The sequence below is a fragment of the Scophthalmus maximus genome, chromosome 5 (genome assembly GCF_022379125.1).
Source record: "Scophthalmus maximus strain ysfricsl-2021 chromosome 5, ASM2237912v1, whole genome shotgun sequence".
NCBI classification, from domain to species: domain Eukaryota; kingdom Metazoa; phylum Chordata; class Actinopteri; order Pleuronectiformes; family Scophthalmidae; genus Scophthalmus; species Scophthalmus maximus.
In genome coordinates this window covers 16713863-16738750 of record NC_061519.1, presented here as the reverse complement: position 1 = coordinate 16738750, position 24888 = coordinate 16713863, and the positions used below count along the sequence as shown (strand labels likewise).

Sequence of the window (24888 nt, the reverse complement as noted above, 5' to 3'; positions counted from 1 at the left end):
GAACTTATACAAATCCAGTGGCTGGAAGGCAACATAAAATCGACTCTGTCAATATACTGTATGTCAAGCCGATGAAAAATGTTCATTTATAATTGAACTTTGCCTGTTACACGATATGTTAATGTCCAAAAATGCACATCATGTATTTAATGCCAAACATTAAAAAGACCATATTATTAAGTTCTTCATCGAAGGGACAGTCAGCTATTTCTCAAAGCAAAGTTATCTGTAAACTGTCTGCACTTCCGGAGGTAATAACACAAATCTATTCAACCACCTTAAAAGGAAGCATCTGAGGGAACATGTCCAGAGTGTTTTCCTCTCAGGTCGGTACAACCTCACCCATCTGAATCTCACAAGGTCCTGAAACAGCTATCCTCTACTGCGGTGGACAACCGTCAATAAAAGCAGCAAACAATGGACAGAGGTGATTAAGGCGACCGCGTTCCATCTAGTTGAGGATATGGTGCCGTTCAGAGCTGTGGCCAGTGTGACTCTGATGCACAGGACGGTTTTTTAAACTGTCTTTAATGCAATGTTGTGTCTTAACTGGTGTAAAAAAAAAAAAAAGGGCTGGTTTGTGTCTGGCAGAGGGATAAATGTGTGCAAACTCTTCCCATCAAATCTCATTGAACCAATCTAAGAACGTGTTCATTCGCCCACTCAATCGTACAATCATTTTGGTTTCCTCACTCTACCGAATCCTGCTCTCTGACACGGAAAGCTCCTTTCAGAGCTGCGTCTCTCCGTGCTCTTGCACTGTGATCGGCCACTGCTGCCTGCAGATTGTTGCTCCCACTGATTTGGTCTAATCATCTCTCGCAGAAACAGGAAGAACGAGATCAATATTTACTGGACACGCTCCTTAAAGTAACGAATGTGTTTGTAATCTATGCCGTGCTTGTGTGTGTGTGTGCGTGCGTGTGTGTGTGTGCGTGTGTGTGTGTGTGTGTGTGTGTGTGTGAGTGTGTGTGTGTGGGTGTTTGGTATACCTTGGCCGTGACCGGGCTTATTGAGAGGTGGCAGGAGGAGGAGGAGGTATACAAAGTTCCAGGCAATCATGCAGACAGGCGGGAGGGCCCGTATAGTGTAAACATGTTTTAAATAAACAGGAACCAGCGTAATGCCCTTTTAATTGATTCATTCTGTGCCTCGCTGTTTACAGAAGGGCCTAAATATGAGCCTCGTAAGGCAGAGGCCTTGTGTTTATAAGTGGTTTGTTTAGTTCGAACAATAACAGTTTGAACACCAGACGCAGTTGTGGATCCGTCGTGATGCATTGTGCTATACAGTGCTCTGTCGTACTGCATCTTTTTGTTGTTGTTGTGTTTTTCGTGTTTTCTCTCTCTCTCTCTCTCTCTCTCTCTCTCTCCCTACATCACTCTCTTTGCACATGTGTGTTTCGATTTGAGGAGTCAGGGAGTAAACGAGCTGAAGCCGCTCCACAGTGCCCCACTGTCTCCTCTTTTTGCAATTTGCAGGCCAGCCGGGGAAATGTTGGTGTGTGTATGTGTGTGACTGAAGTTTAAATTGCAGCCACAGTGTAATGATATGGTGGCATGGCATTGAGGGGTGCTCCGAAGGGGAGGGCGGGGGGCTGCAATTAAGCATATGCAGACACAGACACTTACAGCGGGTGAGACACAAACACACACACACACACACACGGAGAGAGAGAGAGAGAGAGAAAGGGCGAGAGAGAGAGAGAGCAAAGCAAAACACATCCAAGTGGGGTAGTAAAACCTAATGAAGGTTCAGCGCTAGGCTGGCGCAGACACGCCATTTCATGTGGTGAAGAGCAGAGGAGGAGGAGGAGGACTGGGGAAGGCTGGGGAGCAATAAGCCAGAGCCTTACTCCGCAGCAAGTTCGGCGAACCAGAGGATGAACTGCTATCGACACCATCCACGAGTGTGGCGTTCCAATATCGTTTGTCCGCCAAATCATTGTCTGTGCAACGGAAAAACACAAACAATGGCATCAACACATTTGGGGAGCGCTAACAGTCAAAGCATCACTAGTTGGTTACAGTTTTGTGACAGCTAAGGACTGAAGACACAGCTTAAAGCAGGAGCCCAGTATTTGAAAGTCACAGTCTTAATGTTTGGATGAAATGTACATTCGGAAATGATATAGGTCATTAGGCTAATCGATGAAGCAACCCAAATATATACTGCATCTGTGTATGTACTATGCACTACACCAAAATGAAAAACATAACTCTTTCCAATCTCTTGTTTTTAATGGTGGTGGCATCTTTGATGATAAAACCAAAGTTTGCTGTGGTGTTTCTCAACCGCACGTCAGAACTCACAGTGTGGCCACCGCTGTGGTCTCTCTATTCCTGTCATTTTCATTTATAAAATTTGATTTTATAGGTCTATATATAAAGGTCTATTTTTTTTTTTTTTTTTTTACAGTTCAGTTATCGTAGTCACGCTATTTAACTTGAATTTCTCACTAACAAAGGTTGTTGTTGTTGGTTTGTTTTAAAGGTCCAGTGCGTTGGGGGATCCATTGGCACCAAAATGGAATGTTTTCATTAGAGTGTAAAGTAATGATTGTAATCGTAACGGGTCCATAAGCTAGTTCCACAGTAACAAAGAGACATGGGTGTAATGTCTTTGAGTCTTTCTCTGAAAATGCAGGTGAAATGTTAATAGGAATAATAGCATTAATTCTAAAGTGTTCTTAAAAAAGAAGAACATCTGTTGTGGAAACATTTTGCAATCATCACACCACAGATTTTTTTGTTAGTATAAGAAAATAAGTTCAGGGACTTAATTATAGACAAAAATAATTACTTGATTTTTAATTATTTATTTTTTTTGCAGTGCAGCCCATCGCTGTGGTTTTAGGGCAGGCTGTAAAACTCTGTGTGGAGGTGTAGTTTTTCTTTGAGATCTCTGGGTCCACATGTTGTACCCCTGCACCGTGCCAGCAAACATATGACTTCTCTGGTGAGTCCTGTAAAAAAGGAAAAAAAAAAAAGAAGAAACACTAATGGGTTAAAGGAATTAATTTCAAAAGCACACTGACACATTTCTGCGCTATTAATGGTTTCTGGTTTAGATTGGTGTTCCCTTAAAGACGCTGTAGGCAGGCCTGCTGTACCTCAATTTTTATGGTTTGTATAAAGAAACTGATTGAATTCAAGAATAGAATTTATGGGCTCAGTTTGCGGTGGGTTATGGGGTAAACTTCAGATGCCTTTTTTATTTTGTCACTAAACTTTAGGTTCAAATTAAGTTTAAAACCACATTTTGCTTTCTTAATTTTCTTAATAATATACAAAGTGGAAAACTAATGAAGTCCAACTGGGAAATTATAAGTGACAATGGCGTTGTGGACCAAATGGAGAAAAGAACTTGGACTCTGTTACTGAACATGTGTGTGGGACTGTGGGCGTAAGGCAATAACACGAATCTAAAAGTAGTGCTTGTGTGCTGACACTGAAGCACACAGGACCATGATGCCTTACAACCTAAAAGTGTCTAATTAATCCCTAAACATGTCCGATATTATACTTTAAATGTCAATATTGGTGTTTCTTATTTTGTTACTGATTTTTTTATGGTATCATATAACAGAGGCTACTAAACTCTAAATAATTAAGAAAGCAAATATTCTTTTTTTTCAAGAGCTGTATTGTCGATGATAATCATGCAAGTTTTGAAGGTTAGGGAACAGTCACTCTAACTTTGTGACCACAATCACATTCACATGTTGTGACTTATTCAATGTGGTGTTCATAGATTCACACATACCTAACATACATTTGTGAAGATCCATACACAGGCATATGAATATTTACAGAGACCTGTATAAAAAAGTTCAACACATGAAAAAAACACAAATGGGCACACAGCAGATACACTCTAGAAAAGGGTTAATGACACAATCCAAATTCAGGTCGGCCTCATCTGCACTCTGAGGAAGACTGCACTGTGATATCAGCATGTAAAAAAAATACATGGAGTGTTCTCCAATGTGCAGGTGAGGTTTGATGCAGAGTTGATCTCTTTAATCATGCATCAGGCCTCACTTTTTAAAAATGTAACATTAAACTCAAAGGGTGTGCAGACCTCAGCCTGATATGTGAGATGTATTGCCAGCGAAAAAACAAAAAACTGTGTTCTCTGGGTCTGTGTGTCCTCTATAATAATTCAATTAATCTCACAGATAAATGATCTGTTGGTATGGAACCATCGCTGTGGGTGGAGTGAAGTGGTACTGCAGATGTAACAAACCTGTGGACAGACAAGTCATTCCCGTGGTGTTACTGCAGCTGTGTGTACTTCTCTGACCACTCTTTTCTGCGGAGGCCAAACAAATAAACAAAATTATAGTTGAAGAAACAGATCAAATCTGCCAGCTGGGCAACCTCAGGTGGCTGTTGGCACGCGTCCGGGTCAATGTGGCAGAGCTCAAAGGTGGATAAACTGCTTACCGAACTATTTCACCGCTCCAAACGATGTGTTTGAAGAGTAAGCCCAGGCTACATGGCAAATGATGGACTGGGAACCTAAATGGGTCACTGGCATGTTTCAGTGGATCTCCACATGCCAAGAATACTAATATGCATTAATGAGGGAATGTTCCAGGCTCACTCAGCATTTGCTCAGTTTGGCTCCTTGGCAGGATAAGTTTTAAATCCCTGCTGAAACTAAGCTGGACACACACTCAGTTCAGTCATATAACAAGAGCCCAGACTAGACTGTCAGTTGGTTGACACTATAGAAACGAACACTTTGAGAAGAAAAGTTTTATTCTAATATTGGCTCCCGTGTCAAGTCAACTCATATCTCCAAGTCCACAGTTTGCTGCAACTGGCTCCTTGTGGCGCCTTCTGTTTGTAGCCATATTGCTCTCTGCTGGTCATATTGTATAGTGCAACACAGGCAAACATTATGGAAGACTATGAAGCCAATCTAATATTACAACATCATTTTTTTTTTCGTTAAAAGAGTGTTCAAAATGTACTAAATAAAATCGAATGATTTTTTCCTCCTAGCTCGACACAACATGTGTTCTTACTTCAATCTTCCCTGTGCACCTTATGTATTCCAGTGTCACAGCTGTCGAGTGGATTGTGCATTTGAGCCCAAATGATTAATGTTGGCCCGCAAGACTATAACGGACTGTATTTATGTAGCGCTTTTCTAGTCATATAGACCACGCAAAGTGCTTTACAGGTCAGACCCGTTCACCCATTCACACACATTCATACAGCGCTGCTATTAACCCCCCAAGTAATAATGGCATTCTAACGACGTAAACTATATTTATCAAAAAATTACATTATTGAAACTGTTAACTGTTTTCAAAACTAAAGAAAGACACAGGAGAGAATCTCCCAAACTGTTCTCTCCCTTTTCATCTTCTTTGTTCCTCTTGCTGCCCCTCTGCGAGCCTGTCAACCTTCCTGGGTGGTTCGTAAGTGTGTTCAGCTCACGTACTGTATCCATGTGTGTTTATTTAGTCTGTATAGGGGAACAGAGCCATGGCCTCTGCCAATTTTCTTTACACTGAGAAAATATGCTTTTGGAGGGATGGAAAGAAAAAAAAGGGGGCGGGGGGGGGGGAGCAGTTAAACAGATTCAGGGCCAACAGATACAAGACCCCTCCTTTCTCAAATCAACCACCACAATAACCAACTCTCCAGACTAAGAAACCTGCACATCAAAATGCTCGACTGTAATGTCCACACAGTAAAACACCAACAACGAAGGTCTGAATCTCAGTGAAACATTAAAACCCTCACTAGCACAAGCAAACAAATGGGTAACAGAGCTGTTTGTACATCAGCATGCACAGTGTTTTTTGTGAGGGAAGAGTGACCCATCCTGGAGCTTTTCTCTCTTGCCAAACGGATAATTCCCACTCTGTAATCATTGCAAACTCCTATCAGATAATCAGTGAATGAACACAAGAAATTAACAAAGGGATGTGGCAGCAGTTACTGCTATACTAGAGTGCAACACCGACACGTAGTCGAGGTTTTTCATTATTTATTACATTTTTTATATATATTATAAAAATGCTGATTATTACAATGATGTAAAATTATTTTGTGGCTGACTTCATGTAGTCACAAAGAACAGCAGAATAAAGACACATTTTCCCACAATAAAGGAATGGTTGATAATAAAGATACAAATAAGGTTTAAAATGTCTCACACATTCACAGCTGCTCCATCTTTTTCTTTGTATTTGTCAATGATTCAAAACAGGGAGTTTAATCTCACGCCTAGATTTCATTGGATGATTTCCAAAAGAGATATAGTATAAAAGAAAAAGAAACCTTTTTGATAACATCTGAGAAAATCTGTGACTTTCACATGTTTGTAATGATCACATTTGGTGTAATTGGACAAAGATCGCTCCTTCACTTCATAAGAGTATTTAACAGTCGGGGTAAATGATGACGCTGTACTGAGCTTATGACATCCGTCATCGAGCAGACATATAATTCTTTTTTTAATGAAGCAGACAAAGGTTAAGAAACATCTTTAACCTATTCCATGCAATCAGGGCCACTGGGAAAGGACCAAGGACTGGAGAGCCTGAAGTAGAGAGTATTGGAGGGGACAGGAGGGTTTGAGGGAGAGGCGAGAGTGCAGGAGTTTGGGGGATGAGAGGAGAGGAAGGAGGAGGGGAATACCACCCACTAAGCCAGTTGTGGAGAGGTTCTGGGGGTTGGGCTGCTCACAGGAAACAGTTGTGGCTCCGTCCCAGGCCTCACACCGAGCAGCCTTGGGCCACCCAGTCATCGACAGACAGACCTACCAAATGGCCTGGCTGGGCCAACTGACGAGGGTTTTGTTTATTTTTCATCCTTTGGTGGTGGGGGGAAATTGTTCAGCACAAGCTGTTTATTAGACCTTTGATTTGTCATGTGTCAGCGTTCACTTGCGGGGGAATGTGTATACATAAGTCCAGCTTGTGTGTTGTAGTTAGGAGGTTTCGAGGCTGAGAGGGTGTGGACTCGGAAGAGTGGGGAGGCTGTGGGGCAAAAAGAAAAGAAAAGTGGAAAACCGAGAAGCCTCCCACACTGAAGGCAAGGCTGAACTGCATTATGGGTCATTCTCCAGCTGTCCCCGACTGTTGATGTCACGGGGGACTGAATTGTTGTGCCTGGTTTGCAGAAGGTGCAGGGAGAGAGGGAGCGTGTGGACAAACACAGGATTCCTGCGGTCAGATGGATGAAATGCAGCCGGCTAAACGGATCAGAATTTAGGTGCAACCACAGACTGAACAGGAAACAGCGCTCCCATTGTTTGAAGTTAAAAGTATCAAGTCATAGACACACGATTTGAGCAATGTAACGTTAAAAGGGGTGTGTGGTGTGAATAAAATCTTATATTGTGACATTAAGATTCGCAATGACTACGTTTCTTAAACATTCAATCAAGTCACTTCATTACATCTGAAATAAGTCAAATTCATTTGTAAACATGGCTTTAGCTGAAGATATTCATCCCACTAGTGACTGAGAGTGGGAAGAGCAACATTATGTAATGCTGTTGCCATATATTTGAATTTGTCTTTTACTTGCATATTATTGTAATATGCCTATCCACCTTTTCCGTAAACTCTCTTCTTTATGATCATATTTTAGAACATATACCAGATTACAATTTAGGACAAGGTAATTTCGGTGAACAAATATATTTTAAAATCATGATTTTACACAAAACAGACTCAAATTTCTGAGGAGGGTTGTAGGTAAAGAGATAAACAGTGCATCAGATATTACAGTAATTATATGTTTTGGCATCTTTCTGCAGATAGTCAGAGTCAAAAGCATCAAACTATGCTTCTCTTTGTGTCACAAAAGTAAAATGGTACACAATCTTTCGTTGTGGGCTTCTACATAAACCTAAAATCATAAGGTTTCATGATTTTCAACTGACGAGGATTTTCATTGCAAAGGGTCATTCCCAACGGATCCAGGCAGTGGCGGTATAACACTCATTTTGGATTTTCCTTTAAAACACCATAGAAGAAGAAGACCACCGGCGAAAGCCAGACGACGACCAATCAGATTCTTAAACACCCGGAAATAACGCAAGTTTTTTTTAAATATTGGGCGCTGTTTGCGTTGATTTCCGAAGGTAACCTTTGATAATGTCGTCAGTTAGTCATAGAAAAGCAAACACAATAAAGAGGAAAGTGCGTCCATTTGTTCGTTATGTAGGTTAGTCGAGGAAAAGGTGAATTTAACAGCGACGAGACGTTGACCGACTTTTGTTGACCGACTCTTGAGTTCTGTTACAGCAGAAGAGAGAAGAAGCAAAAATGGAGACCAGCCTGTCGAGGCTGCTCGGTGGACTCTCTGTACAAATCAGCCGGAGTGATGGTGAGCGGATACTTTACATTATAACATATGGATACTAACTAATAACTATTGTTAAAAAAGCGTGGCTCACCGTTTGTTCGTTTGTATGTTAACCAGGTCGAGTGCACCTGGCAACGGTCAAATCCGTTGACACCGTCAAGTCCACGGTTATGGTGGAGTGGCATGAGAGGAACATCTGCCGATGTAAGGAGGTGCGTGAGGCCATTAACACACAAAACACTTCAGACGTCCATTGTTAAAAAGCCTTGTGAAATATCCCCTGTACTTCATGCAATTCTGGTTTTAAACAACCCGTGAACACATCTCTCCTGTTGACTGTGCCTGTGTTTCAGGTGGAGGTGAGTGAGTTGTGTTCACTCAATCCAGAGCTTCTCGACCATGTAAACAGTGTCACCAACAAAGCTGCCGATCCGCCGACTGTTGCTCCAGAGAAGGTACCTTACATTTCCACATAGTAAGGATTCTTTTGGAGTTAGCAAAGCAGTACATCACCTATAAAACATTGTACAAATAACACGACATTGTATCCTTGTTAGAAAATGGTTCCGAAGGTCAATGATCACAAGACTGATTTGTCTTGAGTCATGTTTTAAATGTTAAAAATCTTGAAGCTTGTGCATCCTCTGATATGGGTGTGGCTGGTGCTGATCGTTCAAAAGCAGTTTTCCTGAAATCACTCAAGCAATCACCTCTGATTGAAGCCGAGGAGACTTTTGCATTGTATCCACAGAGAGACACGTTGTTTACGTGGCGGTGAATTAATCATGAATTCATTTATAGATCAGACACATATCTGCAAAACGAAGCAAACTGTCAAATGTCAATAAGTTATTAATTAAGTTATTTTAAGGTTGGAATCATTGGTTATACCCGATACTTTAAGTTCCCAGCGATATTTATTTCTTCATCCTTGACTAAGATATCAGTTTGATGCATGTCCTTTCTCTTGATAGTAAAATTGAGCAGCCTGTTTGTCGATGCAAACAGGTTCAACCATAATCCATGACGAATTTAGTGTTTAGAATCCTACCTGAGCTGCACCTGTGTTTCTGTCTCCTCCACAGAAGTACGAGGGTCGACTGCGCTCATCTAGGATTCCTGCCCCGCCCTCCTGTATGTAAATGAAATGCACTGTTTTGTCTGTCCGACTACCACATTCAGTTTTCGGTCACTGAACAGCTTGTTTCTTTCCAAAAGCCTCTGCTCCAGCTGTCACCAAGGCTGAAGAGTCAGGTCGGCAAGGCATGCATGCTCCTCTCTAAAGCAAATGAGTCGTACTATCGAATCATTCCTTTGATAATGGGATTGGGGAGTGAAGTGCAAAATCCACAATTGTGGGAGCGCTGAACTCTGCTCAGAGCACCAGTTTTAAATGACGTTCTTCTTTATTTTATTGATTGGTGGCACAGGGATGCAAATCTACTAATTCTGGGCATGTAGCTCTCACTCAGTCTGTTTAAGTCCTTTAGTTTGTGGTCTAGATTCATGGTGAGAAGAAAGATACACTGGAAAGAGGGTTAAAAGGAGTGCTCTGTGTCATCACCGTTAACAAGGGTGCAGCATTTTCACCAGTGTTCATACATTTTGCACAGAGGGTGTGATGATACGATACACTGCTTTTTTTATTTTGCAAGATTGATTGGTGATAACCCATGACATGCTTGAATTTTAAGCTGACATTAATCACCTACACTAATTTGGCTTCCTTCTATTGCTGTTCTTATCACTCATATGCATTATTCTGCCTTTGTTTAGTGTTTCCTAATCAGCAGTGTAGAAAGAACGAGACCAAACCAGCACAGCCGATGCCTTTTGTCCGTGAGGCCATAAAAGAAAATGATGAACGTGAGACAAGGGCTCCTCCACTCACGGTCAAAGGTCTGTAACAAATATACACCAACATGATATCATGTGTATCCACTTGATTACATAGAACTAATTTTTACAAAATAATTTGATGATTATACACACGTTTGTCATATAAACAGGGGCCACACGATGTGAGGCACATTATTTTTCTGTGATTGAATTTCTTGGATATTATAACTGTGGCAATGAGATTTTAAAAAAAAAAGTATATATATATGTATATGTACTTTGTGAACTTCAGGCACGAGAAAATCTGTGGCTCCTCCAGAGTTAAACAAAGGCAGCAAACGACTGTCTTGTGTTATTAAGCCTCCTCAAATGCAGACCAAGAAGGGAAAGGTGATATTTCTCATCTATTCTTCTATTTATATCTTTTTGTTTTTATTGGAACAGTGCCTTGGTTGAAAACATTTAGACATATGTTCATTCTCGTATTTTATTTACACTGCTTCTGTTTCTTATTCAGTTTGGTGAGGTCATCCCATCGAAACAAAAGTTCTACGAGATGATCCAAGACTTCAGAGAGACCTTGGAAATAATCCCCTTAGCAGCTACTGACCTGGTAAATTTGGAAAGAGGAACTAGGAGGCATATATGAAGCTGTATGCCAGCGTAACGGCCCAAAATAACCCCCCCCCCCCCCCCCCCCCCAGACTATACCTGGGTATAAACTGGACTATCCCAGAATATACCCCAGGGTATAAAACAGGCTAGCCCACTTTAAAGCCCCTGCTTACAGCCTATCTGGTGTTTTTACAGATCGAACCTCACAGGATTTGTGTGTGCGTTCGCAAGCGGCCCCTGAACAAGCAAGGTAAAGTGGGAGTGACCTACAACAATATCTGTACAGATCATGTGGCAGCCACGTTTTTTTTAGGCATTCCTCTTGGCACAACTAATCCTTAATTTGAATCAGTACTGTACCTGAAGGTATCTTGTGTAGAGTCCTTCTCCTTTCATGCAGTGTCATTTACAAATTAAGGATTAATTAAAGGCACAGTCTTGCCCAAAAAATGTGAACAATGCTGTCTTTTTTGAATGCCGACCTTGAAATGTTTGTGTATTCCAGAGATTATTAAGAAGGAGATTGATGTGGTATCTGTACCTGGGAGAGGTTCTGTGTTAGTTCATGAGCCAAAACAGAAGGTGGACCTCACCAAGTACTTGGAAAACCAAGTCTTTCACTTTGACTATTCCTTTGACGAGACCACCACCAACGACCTGGTCTACAAGTAATGACCTTTTCTTTTTACATTTTGGATTCAGAACAATTTGGATCTGATCGCAGGTTTGCTGAATGAGATGAATCCTGGACAAAATTATTTAAAGGCTCTAATTGTGCCATCAGTCTAGTATTTGATCTCCCATTTGTTTAATGCACTGCTCATGTTGATAAATAAGCTGAGACCAAATCATTCCTTTGTAAATGCTGTTTAATTGTATGTGATTGTTTGTTTTCGAGAGTTCAGTTTTTTTTAAAAAACTATTTTCTTCTTTTTTTCTTGAGGTTCACAGCCAAACCTCTGGTGAAGTCCATTTTCGAAGGTTGCATGGCGACATGTTTTGCCTACGGCCAAACAGGAAGTGGAAAGACACATGTAAGTCTCTGCTTGCCGTGTAGGGTTGAGTTGTCTGCAATCAGTGTTTCAAAATACCTTTTTTAATTGCGATGGAATTGAAAAAAACTATATTTTGATACATGACTTTGATTAAAATCATGGCTGGCTTTTAAGAAATTTTGCAATGCCGAAGATTGGTAGCAGAAAATGTCTGCTATGTTTTCCCAGAATGTATATCTCTGCGTTATCCCACTACACATCGTTTTATTTACTTCTCTAGACGATGGGAGGTGATTTCACGGGGAAGCAGCAGAACAGTGCCAAAGGGGTCTACGCCTTGGCAGGTAGGATCCCTAGATTTCCGTAGAACTAGTAACCCTAACCCTTTTTCAGATTTAATTTCAATCAATTGTCCAACTGCCTCATCCACAATATTTGTATATGTCTCTCTAATTCAGTATAATTGTCCCACTGCAAATCCATTGCTTTATTCTTCAAACTACACAACATTCAGGATTTTGCCCCTCACACGAGAACTTGTTCGTCCCTCTCCCTTTTAGCCCAGGATGTTTTCGCCTATCTCAACCACAGGAGGTATGCCAACCTGGATCTCTCTGCCTTTGTCAGCTTCTTTGAGATTTACAATGGCAAAGTAAGAAAAAGCTGTTCTCCGACCTCCACGAGCACATTTATTGAGAATATTTAACTGAAAAATCATCTTGTACAAGTTATTCTTTAATTGAAATATACATTTACACTTAGGTGTATGACCTGCTTAACAAGAAGTCCAAGCTCCGTGTTCTAGAAGATGACCGACAGCAGGTTCAGGTTGTTGGCCTGGAGGAGGTCTACGTGACCACAGAAGAAGACGTCATCAAGATGATACAGACAGGCAGTGCATCCAGGTACCTATGTGATAAGAACATGTTGCAATCTCATGGTACATACTTTTTCAAACAGAACTAAATGTGCTGAATGATTTAGTTTATTTAACATAGCAGCTCAAATGGAAAAACCTAAAATACTTTCATGGTGTCACATCTGTATTCCAAGTGCAACCTCTGAATCAGTAAAAAAAAAAAATTGGCCTGGCAGTAACCACACCATTCCGCGGCACAAATATAAAACATCAATGTGGCTGTTTCTCCCTTTTCTTCTTGTTCTCCTGTCTTTCTAGAACATCAGGCCAGACCTCAGCCAATGCCAACTCATCCCGCTCTCATGCCATTCTCCAGATTGTGCTACGACGCAACGACCGCGCTACCACTCTGCACGGCAAATTTTCGTTGGTTGATTTAGCCGGCAACGAGCGCGGTACAGATGTCAGCAGCAATGACCGCAGCACTTTGGTTGAGACTGCGGAGATCAACCGCAGCCTGCTGGCTCTCAAGGTAGACGCGCTAATGTGTAGGCTGGAAGATAGAGAGTCGGATAACTAAGTAGCTCTGAGGCTTCAAAGTCACATAAAGGATAAAATTCAAACTCCAAATCCTTAATTCTTACGAAATTCTCAACTTCCACTGTCCAAATATAAATTTGCAGTAACAGTGCCTAAAATGATGCCCGTGTATTCACTCACTGTCTGTAGGAATGCATTCGTTCCCTGGGAAAAAACAGTGATCACATTCCTTTCCGGATGAGCACTTTGACAAAAGTCCTCAGGGATTCCTTCATTGGAGAAAAGTCCAGGACCTGCATGGTACGTTAAAATGCCAAACGCTGTTTACTAATAGTTTGGCATATGGTGCATAATGGTTTGATTAAGTTACAGTCGATGATGCACAAAACAAATGTAAATATGTAAATATTTTCCTTCCCTCATTGCATAGATTTCTATGGTGTCTCCAGGCATGGCTTCATGTGAATATACGATGAACACACTACGTTACGCTGACAGGTACATATTTGGCCCCTGAAGTGTGATGATTCTGAATAGTTTCTGCTTCGTGTTTGTAACAGATATGCTGATGGTTTATTAATGACAAGAATATCATGATGAAGCTCAAAACATTTCTCCTCATCTGCAGAGTGAAGGAGCTGAATGGACATTCCAAAGCCAGTGAAGCAGCGAAGGCAGAAGAGCCTATCGAAAGCTCCTCAGATGAGGTCAGCGTACATAAGATGAGAACATCATAATGCATATTAATTACATTACATCTTGCTAAACAGTTGCTGTTCACTTTTGTGTGTTGTAGGAATCTGTTGTGCATACTGTTGACTATGATGCCATATCCCAGGTGGCAGATCTGGAGGAGAAAGTTTATGGCGATCTTCAGGTAGAGTCTCTTAAATCTGCTTGTCTTTGCAGCAAACAAGCCAAATGCTTTTTATTTAAATTTTTTTAAATACTATTCTCCTCACAATTTTCTCCCTTTTGTTTCTCAGAGGGCAAATGAACTCGTTAAGGCAATGGAGCAAACCTCATATAACATTGAGGCAGGACTTCCCGACCTGGTGGATCATTCACAGAAATTATTGGGTTTGTACAGATCATAGCTTGATTTTAGAGAATAGTCGTATATACACACAGCTAAAGCTACTGTGCTGTTGAATATTAAACATCTAATGTCACATCCATCATTCACAACAGATGATGGTTTAATTTGTAATTTGATTTTGTGAAAATCCTGAAAAGTTTACTAAAATATGTGAACTACAACAAACCACATCCTTTTACTATGCATGGAAGTTCATTTAGCAAAGCTGTGAACTGCTTGCTGGCTCAGGGAAGCCACGAGAAACCTTGACCTGGTCAGATTAAATGTCATTTAGCGACCGGACAAAACCATATTACATAACGGACCAAAATCTGGGTGGATACATGGACTTCACGTGTATTTACTTCGTCTTATCTGTCATTCACAGAAACCGTACTGGCTTTGCAGTCTGCTGTGAATCGGTAGAGAATGGCGAGGCTGAACCAGTGAGATGAACCCAAAAACCCTTCAAGGCTAAAAAGTTTGTTTATTGAAAAAATGTTTTTTCGCAATTCTTTAAGATTTTATAGTATTAATCACTGTATTCAATAAAAATCCATTCAAAAACAAATTCATTAAATATGTTATAACTCTTGAAAAAAAACACTTTTAGAATCTTCTCTTGTACGTTGTAAGCAGCAGGTTTTGCTGTGGAGGATTTCTTGTGTTTTACCATGTCTACTCCCACTGGCATATACTAGTACCCATAACCCCCTGTGATTAACTGTCCAGCCCCATGTCTTAGCAGACAGGTTGAAGAGGATTCATAATATTGATGCTGGCCTGATTTGCTGGCTGATGGACTTTTTAACCTGGAGGTCACAAAGGGTGAGGGTAAATGATGTTTTATCAGATGTCCTTTTCTCCTCCACCGGATCCCCAGAGAGTTGCGTCCTCTCCCCTCTTTCATTTGATTTATATACAATCGAATGCCAGAGTCTTCATGACAAGTGACACATCATCAAATTTGCGGACCCTGCTCATCAGTGACGACTCTTAACATGGTCCTGTAGTGAGTGATTTTATTTACTGGTGCGAATCATTCTTCCTGAACATTAATGTGGCAAAAACAAATGAGATGTGTATGATTTTAGGAAAAATCTGACAACCATCTCCCCTGTGGGGATATACAACCGGGCTGTTGAACTTGTGCAGCAGTACAAATATTTGGGACTGTCATCGACAATAAATTGCTTTATTGCTGGAACACCACTGAACAACCTCCATGACCTGTATCAGGACAGGTCCCTAAGGAAAGCTCTGCCGCGATGCAGAAGAAATAGGTTATTTATTTTCCTGCTGCTATCAGCATTGTAAATTACTTTATTAAAATGTACATTTTGTAATTATTTTGTTCTTTTTTTAATTTATTCATTGGTTGTGTTTGTTGTTTAAGTACCACTGCTGACTGTAAACAAAATTGCCCTCTTGGGATAATAAAGATACCTTGAACCTTGATTGTCTGGCATTTGTATAATTGAGTATTTAATGGGCATTCCTGTGGAAAATGCTCATTTATCTATGTTGCATCTGTTATGCACCCAGGGGTGTAGCCATCATTTCAGAAGTGAAGGGGACAGCTTGTATTTAATGATTTATTGAGAGATCCGCTCATAATTGATTGGGCCTCGCAGCTAAGGAACCAAACAGTAACCAAACAACCAAAAACAGGGGGAAAGGGAAAAGGTCATATTCTGCAGTGGGCAGCCAGAGTACATCACCCAGGGACCAACTCCACTTCCTTAAAATGATGCAAATCATAAATTAAATTATCAAAATCAAAAGATTCAGTGGCTGAATTCTGGTTGAGTTGACAAGAATTAACGCAATAAGGAGCCAGATAATTAAACAAGAAAAGTTCAGTAAATTGCTACGTCCCTGGTTACTCATCATGATTTTCATTGTAACGGGTAATTCCCAACGGATCCAGGCAGTGGCGGTACAAGACTCATTTGGATTTTCCTTTAAAACACCATAGAAGAAGAGCACAGGCGAAAGACAGACGACGACCAATCAGATTCTTAAGCACCCGGAAATAACGCAAGTTTAAATATTGGGCGGTGTTTGCGTTGATTTCCGTAGGCAACTTTGATAATGTCGTTAGTTAGTCACAGATGAACAAACACAATAAAGAGAAGTGCGTTCATTTGTACGTTGTGCAAGTTATCGACGAAAAGGCGAATTTAATAGCGACTACAGCACATCAGCCGGAGCGCGAGTTGGCTCGTCTAGAAGACGTTGACCGACTCTTGAGTTCTGTTACAGCAGAAGAGAGAAGAAGCTAAAATGGAGACCAGCCTGTCGAGGCTGCTCGGTGGACTCTCTGTACAAATCAGCCGGAGTGATGGTGAGCGAATACTTTACATTATAACATATGGATACTAACTAATAACTATTGTTAAAAAAAAACGTGGCTCACCGTTTGTTCGTTTGTATGTTAACCAGGTCGAGTGCACCTGGCAACGGTCAAATCCGTTGACACCGTCAAGTCCACGGTTATGGTGGAGTGGCATGAGAGGAACATCTGCCGAGGGAAGGAGGTGCATGAGTCCATAAACACTTCCAACGTCCATAATTAAAAAGCCTTGTGAAATATCCCTTGTACTTCATGTAATCCTGATTTGAAACAATCGACTCTGTGAACACATCTCTCCTGTTGACTGTGCCTGTGTTTCAGGTGGAGGTGAGTGAGTTGTGTTCACTCAATCCAGAGCTTCTCGACCATGTAAACAGTGTCACCAACAAAGCTGCCCATCCTCCGACTGTTGCTCCAGAGAAGGTACCTAACTATTCCACATAGTAAGGATTTTTTGTAGTTAGATAGTTGTGTATTCATTTCACGGGGGGGCCATGCACAACACAACTGTTGAGCCCGGGTTGGCGATAGAGTAGTGTTGTAGTCCAGACCACCAAGTCATTAACGAGACCGGAGTGTACCTAGACCAAGTCAAGACCAGAACCTGACCAGTGCGAGTCCAACACACACTTACGATAAAATGTGGAACAATCAACCATAGGAAGTTATCAATTTGATCTGAAAGATCCACATCATCATAAAAAGACCCATATACATACGATATAAAATCAACGTCACCATTTTAACCCAACAGGTTATTCTTTTTCTTGTCAGAATGCATGAAACAATTATTCAATTTAATCCTAACCCTAAACTGTAAATTAGTAAGATATATTTAACATCTTAATACAACATAACAATTTGAATATACACACACACATGCAAGCACACACTGAAAGAATGAATAACAAATCTCTCTCTTGCACACCTGCACTCAGACTGAATAAACTATGTTAAATATTTTAACCAATGATACAGTCTCTTACTTACACGTGTTCGCCTACACAGGCACACAGTTTACAGTAGAAGTAGTAGCAGACGTTAAAGATTGGTGAGTGCTCAAAAGTACCTAGTCATGTTATTGGTTGCATTCGAAGCAGAGCGTTATACATCCAATTACATGAATTATATTAACATACAAATCAGACCATACACAAGCAATTTAGCGATATCCCCACAGTTGTGGTCTTGACACAAAATCTCAAGACCTCTTGTACCGAGACCAGACTAAGTGAAAATGCAGTCGATTCCGAGAAAAGACAGAGACCTTTAAAAAGTGGTCTCGAGACCAAGACCGGTCTCCAGTACTACAACATTACTATTGAATACTATACTTGAAGTTCTCAGCAATATTTATTTCTTCATCCATGACTAGGATATCATTTTGATGTGTCCTTTCTATTGATAGTAAAATTGAGCAGCCTGTTTGTCGATGCAAACAGGTTCAACCATAATCCATGACGAATTTAGTGTTTAGAATCCTACCTGAGCTGCACCTGTGTTTCTGTCTCCTCCACAGAAGTACGAGGGTCGACTGCGCTCATCTAGGATTCCTGCCCCGCCCTCCTGTATGTAAATGAAATGCACTGTTTTGTCTGTACGACTACCACATTCAGTTTTCGGTCACTGAACAGCTTGTTTCCTTCCAAAAGCCTCTGCTCCAGCTGTCACCAAGGCTGAAGAGTCAGGTCGGCAAGGCATGCATGCTCCTCTCTAAAGCAAATGAGTCGTACTATCGAATCATTCCTTTGATAATGGGATTGGGGAGTGAAGTGCAAAATCCACAATTGTGGGAGCGCTGAACTCTGCTCAGAGCACCAGTTTTAAATGGCGTTCTTCTTTATTTTATTGATTGGTGGCACAGTTTTTTTTATTTTGCAAGATAAATTGGTGATAACCATGACGTGCTTGAATTAGAAGCTGACATTAGTCAACTACACTAATTTCGCTTCCACTTTTCTATTGCTGTTCTCATCACTCAAAGATCACTTCTCAACTGTACAGTTTATCTTTCCATTGCTCAGGTGTTTCGAGGTTTAACCTCACTGCTTGCAATACTGCTTTCAGACAATGACATTGACTGTATTGCAGCCTTTTGACATTGTTTATCTTACTTTCAGTTGCCAATCGGTCTCAAGTCAGGCAGACATGTTTGTTCCAAGTCCCAGCTCCTGTTCCAGGACCAGTCTCAACTTCTCAGGGAAGCCCGGAGACAATCCACCCTGACCTGCCCACATCATCAGTCCTTACAAATTCTGGTTAGTAGTAATCATCTACGAGGCAAACTGATAACACATACTGAATATTTTGTACATCTGCATTCTAGATGTTCTCATCATACATTGATAGCGCTTTTTTATTAGTGCTTTCTTTGCTTCTTAATTTTGAAGGATTTATTCTCTTTATGAACTCAAATGCATTATTCTGCCTTTGTTTAGTGTTTCCTTATCAGCAGCGTAAAAAGAACGAGACCAAACCAGCACAGCCGATGCCTTTTGTCCGTGAGGCCATAAAGGAAAATGATGAACCTGAGAAAAGGGCTCCTCCACTCACGGTCAAAGGTCAGTAACAAATATACACCAACATGATATCACGTGTATCCACTGGATTACATACAACTAATTATTACAAAATAATTTGATGATTATGCACAGGCTGGTCGTATCAACGATATGAGGAACATTCTTGTTCTGTGAATTTCTTGGATATTATGGCAAAGTAAATAAGTTAACTTTGTGCCTTTCAGGCAGGAGAAAATCTGTGGCTCCCCCAGAGTTAAACAAAGGCAGCAAACGGCTGTCTTGTGTTATTAAGCCTCCTGAAATGCAGACCAAGAAGGGAAAGGTGATTTTTCTCAATTATTCTGCTATCAATATCTTTTTGTTTCATTTTTATTTGAAAAATAACTTGGTTGAAAACATTTAGACATATGTTCATTCTCGTATTTTATTTACACTGCTTCTGTTTCTTATTCAGTTTGGTGAGGCCCCCCGGCCAAAACAAAAGTTCTACGAGATGATCCAAGACTTCAGAGAGACCATGGAAATAATCCCCTTAGCACCTTCTGACCTGGTAAGTTTGGACTGAGGAACTAGGAGGCATGTATGAAGCTGTATGCCAGCGTAACAGCTCAAAATATACCTCCTCCTCAAACTATACCTGGGTATAAACTGGACTATCCCAGAATATACCCCAGGGTATAAAACAGGCAAGCCCACTTTAAAGCCCCTGCTTACAGCCTATCTTGTGTTTTTACAGATTGAACCTCACAGGATTTGTGTGTGCGTTCGCAAGCGGCCCCTGAACAAGCAAGGTAAAGTGGGAGTGACCTACAACAATGTCTACACAGAAATTGATGGAACTAATACTTAATTTGAATCAGTACTGTACCTGAAGATATATTGTCTAGAGTCGCCAGAGCACAGAAGCTGCTGCTCTAATGTGCTCTTCATTCGACGTCTTCTGTGTAAACATTGCTCTAACTTTCTTTGATGCAGTGTCATTTTAGAAATGAAGGATTAATTGGGCACAGTCTTGCCCAAACATGTGAACCATGATATTTTTTTTGTGTATTCCAGAGATTAATAAGAAGGAGATTGATGTGGTATCTGTACCTGGGAGAGGTTCTGTGTTAGTTCATGAGCCAAAACAGAAGGTGGACCTCACCAAGTACTTGGACAACCAAGTCTTTCACTTTGACTATTCCTTTGACGAGACCGCCACCAACGACCTGGTCTACAAGTAATGACCTTTTCTTTTTACATTTTGGATTCAGAACAATTTGGATCTGATCGCAGGTTTACTGAATGAAATGCTCCGTATGTCACCGGCCAGTTTTCTTATGACAAATCCTGGACAACATGATTTAAAGGCTCTAATTGTGCCATCAGTCTAGTATTTGGCCTCCCATTTTTTAATGCAAATTGTAAATCGGCGGAAACCACTTATAGTGATCACAGTTACAGTGATCAACCACTGAATTATTAAGAGACAGAATCATTCCTTCTTAAATGCTGTTTAATTTGTGTTTGATTGTTTGTTTTTTCAAGACTTCAGTTTTTTGACTATTTTCTTCTTTTTTTTCTTTCTTGAGGTTCACAGCCAAACCTCTGGTGAAGTCCATTTTCGAAGGTTGCATGGCGACATGTTTTGCCTACGGCCAAACAGGAAGTGGAAAGACACATGTAAGTCTCCGCTTGCTGTGTGGGGTTGAGTTGTCTGCAATCAGTGTTTCAAAATACCTTTTTTAATTGCGATGGAACTGAAAAAAACAATATTTTGGTGCATGGCTTTGGTTAAAAACATTGCTGGCTTTTAAGAAATTTTGCAATGCCGAAGATTGGTGGCAGAAAATGTCTGCTATGTTTTCCCAGAATGTATATCTCTGCGTTATCCCACTACACATCGTTTTATTTACTTCTCTAGACGATGGGAGGTGATTTCACGGGGAAGCAGCAGAACAGTGCCAAAGGGGTCTACGCCTTGGCAGGTAGGATCCCTAGATTTCCGTAGAACTAGTAACCCTAACCCTTTTTCAGATTTTATTTCAATCAGATTTTGCCCCTCACACGAGAACTTGTTCGTCCCTCTCCCTTTTAGCCCAGGATGTTTTCGTCTATCTCAACCACAGGAGGTATGCCAACCTGGATCTCTCTGCCTTTGTCAGCTTCTTTGAGATTTACAATGGCAAAGTAAGAAAAAGCTGTTCTCCGACCTCCACGAGCACATTTATAGATAATATTTAACTGGAAAATCATCTTGTTCAAGTTATTCTTTAATTGAAATATACATTTACACTTAGGTGTATGACCTGCTGAACAAGAAGTCCAAGCTCCGTGTTCTAGAAGATGACCGACAGCAGGTTCAGGTTGTGGGTCTGGAGGAGGTCTACGTGACCACAGAAGAAGACGTCATCAAGATGATACAGACAGGCAGTGCATCCAGGTACCTATGTGATAAGAACATGTTGCAATCTCATGGTACATACTTTTTCTAATGGAACTAAATATGCAGAATTATTAATACTTTTTTTCAACATGGCAGCCCAAAATGGAAAACCTAAAATCACATGGTCTCACATTTGTATTCCAAGTGCAACCTCTGATTCAGTTAAAAAACACACAAAAAAACAGTTGGCCTGGCAGTAACCATACCACACTGCGTGAAATTATAAAACGTCCCTTTTTCTTCTTGTTCTCCTGTCTTTCTAGAACATCAGGCCAGACCTCAGCCAATGCCAACTCATCCCGCTCTCATGCCATTCTCCAGATTGTGCTGCGACGCAACGACCGTGCTACCACTCTGCACGGCAAATTTTCGTTGGTTGATTTAGCCGGCAACGAGCGCGGTACAGACGTCAGCAGCAATGACCGCAGCACTTTGGTTGAGACTGCGGAGATCAACCGCAGCCTGCTGGCTCTCAAGGTAGACGCGCTAATGTGTAGGCTGGAAGATAGAGAGTCGGATAACTAAGTAACTCTGAGGCTTCAAAGTCACATATCAGCAAGGAATTAGATAATGTAACTGTTGCTCTGTTGAAATCAAACTTTAAAGGATAAAATGCAAACTTCAAATCCTTAATTCTTGAGCTGATTCTCAGCTCCCACTGTCCAAATATTAAATTTCCATTAACAGTGCCTAAAGCAATACCTGTGTATTCACTCGTGTCCGTAGGAATGCATTCGTTCCCTGGGAAAAAACAGTGATCACATTCCTTTCCGGATGAGCACTTTGACAAAGGTCCTCAGGGATTCCTTCATTGGAGAAAAGTCCAGGACCTGCATGGTACGTTAAAACGCCAAACGCTGTTTACTGATAGTTTGGCATATGGTGAATTATGGTTTGATTGAGTTACAATGGATGATGCACAAACTAATGTTAATATGTAAATATTTCCCTTCCCTCATTGCATAGATTTCTATGGTGTCTCCAGGCATGGCCTCATGTGAATATACGATGAACACACTACGTTACGCTGACAGGTACATATTTGGCTCCTGAAGTGTGATGTTCTGAATAGTTTCTGCTCCGTGTTTGTAACAGATATGCTGATAGTTTATTAATGACAAGAATATCATGATGAAGCTCAAAATTTCTCCTCGTCTGCAGAGTGAAGGAGCTGAATGGACATTCCAAAGCCAGTGAGGCAGCGAAGGCACAAGAGCCTATCGAAAGCTCCTCAGATGAGGTCAGCGTACATAAGATGAGAACATCATAATGTATATTAATTACATTGTTTGAACATCTTGCTAAACAGTTGCTGTTCATTTTTGTGTGTTGTAGGAATCTGTTGTGCATACTGTTGACTATGATGCCATATCCCAGGTGGCAGATCTGGAGGAGAAAGTTTATGGCGAGCTCCAGGTAGAGTCTCTTAAATCTGCTTGTCTTTGCAGCAAACAAGCCAAATGCTTTTTATTAAAAAAAAATTTAAATGCAATGATCCTCACATTTTTCTCCCTTTTGTTTCTCAGAGGGCAAATGAACTCGTTAAGGCAATGGATCAAACCTCATATAACATTGAGGCAGGACTTCCCGACCTGGTGGATCATTCCCAGAAATTATTCGGTTTGTAGAGATCACAGCTTGATTTTGGAGAAATGTCGTCCAACACAGAGCTAAAGCTACTGTGCTGTCGAATGTCACATATTATTTTCACTGAGAATCATGATTGTGTTTTAATTTGTAATTTGAATTTGTGAAAAAACCTGAAAGGATTACCAAAATATGTAAACTACAACAAACCACATCCTTTTACTATGTGGTAGTGTGAGGAAGTGATACAACCTGCAAGGCAGTTCATTTAGCAAAGCTGTGAACTGTTTGCTGGCTCAGGGAAGACACAAGAAAAAACCTTGTACTGGCCAGCTTAAATTTCATTTAGCGACTGGACAAATCTAAATTTACGTAACGGACCACAATCTGAGCGGATGCATGGACTTTACGTGTATTTACTTTGTCTTATCTTTCATTCACAGAAACCGTACTAGCTTTGCAGTCTGCTGTGAATCAGGAGAGAATGGCGAGGCTGAACCAATGAGAAGAAAACCCATCAAGGCTAACAAGGTTGTTTATTGTAAATGTATGTTTTATCGCATTTCTTTGTGATTTTATAGTATTAATCACTATTAAATAAAAATCCATTCAAACACTAATTCATTAAATATGTTATAGCTCGGCTATGAAAAAAGCCACGTTGGAAACTTCTTTCGTATCTTCTATGCAGCAGGTTTTGCTGTGGAGGATTTCTTGTGTTTTACCATGCCTACTCCCACTGGCAGATACTGGTACCCATAAGCCCCTGTGATAATCTGGCATGTGTATAATTTAGTATATAATGGGAATTCCTGTGGAAAATTCTCATTAATCTATGTTGCATCTGTTATGCACATATGACCTAAACGGTAATGTAAGATGATCTGCTGGACACGATGTCAGCCACTTTCATTTGTTGGGGTATTTTTTGTACGGCTGAGGCTTTGGAAATGAAACACTCAAAATATAGTTATAATTTGAATTTTTTTGTTGTTGTTGTTGGTTTTGGGTGTGATTTAATAATGTTTCAATGTTTGATATTGATTTATAGTAACTGCAGAATGGGTTTGTTTGAGAGGAAATAATTTCAATAGCTGTGTTCATGAATCATTCAGTAAGAATTATTTTGTTTCTTCTGTCTCTTCAGTATATCCTTCCAACATAAAACCCTACACAAAATATAGATACAACCTGTAACAGCACAATACACATTCTGTGATTAGAAACAAGGCAGGAGAAAATTTGGTTCCACTTTCTGCTAATAAAAAAAATTAAAAAAATTATACAGACAATAAAGTATACCTGTACAGTATCAAAGGTCAGTTATTTACAAAAGTTGCCAGGTTGCGAACATTTAATTCATCAGGGAGACCCCTCCAAATCATCAGTTATAATTAGTAGAAATGGTTTATGGATTTTTTAAATGTAACATGCCATTGTCAAATGTTGGTCAGTTACTTGTAAATGTTAATAAAAGGCTGTAAAGAAACCAAGTGTTACACGATGCAGCCCATATTTAGAAAATGAACGGTCAAACAGTCCATTGACTGTTGTCAAGCTAAAAGCACCAGTGTCCTGTTGGAGGAGGCTTTTCCACAATGTGGCAACTGAAGAGTTGTTCTTAACACAACTAAAACTGCAATGTTAAATTACTCTGATTATCTAGTAGTAACTCCAGCTTAATAATAAACTGCATCTCAAAGCAAATATTGATAAATATATATATGCATTAG

General features: G+C 40.5%; 2 protein-coding genes and 1 long non-coding RNA gene across 6 annotated transcripts; 2 read left to right on the top strand and 1 right to left on the bottom strand.

Annotated features, from left to right (window-relative positions):
• Positions 1 to 2835: 2835 nt before the first annotated feature.
• LOC118311384 lies at positions 2836 to 8528 on the bottom strand. Its single transcript, XR_004793976.1, has 3 exons — positions 8431 to 8528; positions 4249 to 4314; positions 2836 to 2965 (listed from the first exon to the last, which is right to left on the bottom strand). It is a non-coding gene; the product is annotated as an uncharacterized LOC118311384 (long non-coding RNA).
• LOC118311383 (kinesin-like protein KIF2C) lies at positions 8067 to 15723 on the top strand. 2 transcript variants are annotated; one of them, XM_035635213.2, is made up of 21 exons: positions 8067 to 8360; positions 8457 to 8551; positions 8693 to 8794; positions 9425 to 9473; positions 9558 to 9593; positions 10116 to 10238; positions 10471 to 10568; positions 10696 to 10791; positions 10989 to 11043; positions 11299 to 11461; positions 11737 to 11827; positions 12069 to 12132; positions 12349 to 12440; positions 12551 to 12693; positions 12966 to 13179; positions 13377 to 13487; positions 13618 to 13685; positions 13816 to 13894; positions 13984 to 14064; positions 14174 to 14267; positions 14654 to 15723. In XM_035635213.2, exons 1-21 carry the CDS (start codon positions 8300 to 8302, stop codon positions 14689 to 14691), a joined length of 1953 nt encoding a protein of 650 aa, XP_035491106.2. In that variant the 5' UTR covers positions 8067 to 8299; the 3' UTR covers positions 14692 to 15723. The 2 variants fall into 2 exon arrangements, with proteins under 2 accessions (XP_035491106.2, XP_035491109.2); XM_035635216.2 differs by lacking the exon at positions 9558 to 9593.
• Positions 15724 to 16304: 581 nt separating this feature from the next.
• Positions 16305 to 24467, top strand: LOC118311370 (kinesin-like protein KIF2C). Of its 3 annotated transcripts, none has more exons than XM_035635178.2 (22): positions 16305 to 16612; positions 16711 to 16805; positions 16943 to 17044; positions 18141 to 18189; positions 18274 to 18309; positions 18742 to 18879; positions 19060 to 19182; positions 19368 to 19465; positions 19598 to 19693; positions 19880 to 19934; positions 20200 to 20362; positions 20715 to 20805; positions 21047 to 21110; positions 21221 to 21312; positions 21423 to 21565; positions 21832 to 22045; positions 22295 to 22405; positions 22535 to 22602; positions 22730 to 22808; positions 22904 to 22984; positions 23095 to 23188; positions 23599 to 24467. In XM_035635178.2, the coding sequence occupies exons 1-22, from the start codon at positions 16552 to 16554 to the stop codon at positions 23658 to 23660; spliced, it is 2115 nt and encodes a 704-aa protein (XP_035491071.1). In that variant the 5' UTR covers positions 16305 to 16551; the 3' UTR covers positions 23661 to 24467. The 3 variants fall into 3 exon arrangements, with proteins under 3 accessions (XP_035491071.1, XP_035491070.1, XP_035491072.1); XM_035635177.2 differs by having other exon boundaries at positions 18274 to 18318; XM_035635179.2 differs by lacking the exon at positions 18274 to 18309 and having other exon boundaries at positions 16306 to 16612.
• Positions 24468 to 24888: the final 421 nt, after the last annotated feature.

Excerpts from the sequence above, each read along its gene's own strand:
- LOC118311383 (XM_035635213.2), top strand. The coding sequence starts at position 8,300 with ATGGAGACCAGCCTGTCGAGGCTGCTCGGTGGACTCTCTGTACAAATC. Across the intron at positions 11,462-11,736 it reads ACCAACGACCTGGTCTACAA|GTTCACAGCCAAACCTCTGG; the intron begins GTAATGACCTTT and ends TTTTTTCTTGAG. Across the intron at positions 13,180-13,376 it reads GCAGCCTGCTGGCTCTCAAG|GAATGCATTCGTTCCCTGGG; the intron begins GTAGACGCGCTA and ends CACTGTCTGTAG.
- LOC118311370 (XM_035635177.2), top strand. The coding sequence starts at position 16,552 with ATGGAGACCAGCCTGTCGAGGCTGCTCGGTGGACTCTCTGTACAAATC. Across the intron at positions 16,806-16,942 it reads ACATCTGCCGAGGGAAGGAG|GTGGAGGTGAGTGAGTTGTG; the intron begins GTGCATGAGTCC and ends CCTGTGTTTCAG. Across the intron at positions 20,363-20,714 it reads ACCAACGACCTGGTCTACAA|GTTCACAGCCAAACCTCTGG; the intron begins GTAATGACCTTT and ends TTCTTTCTTGAG.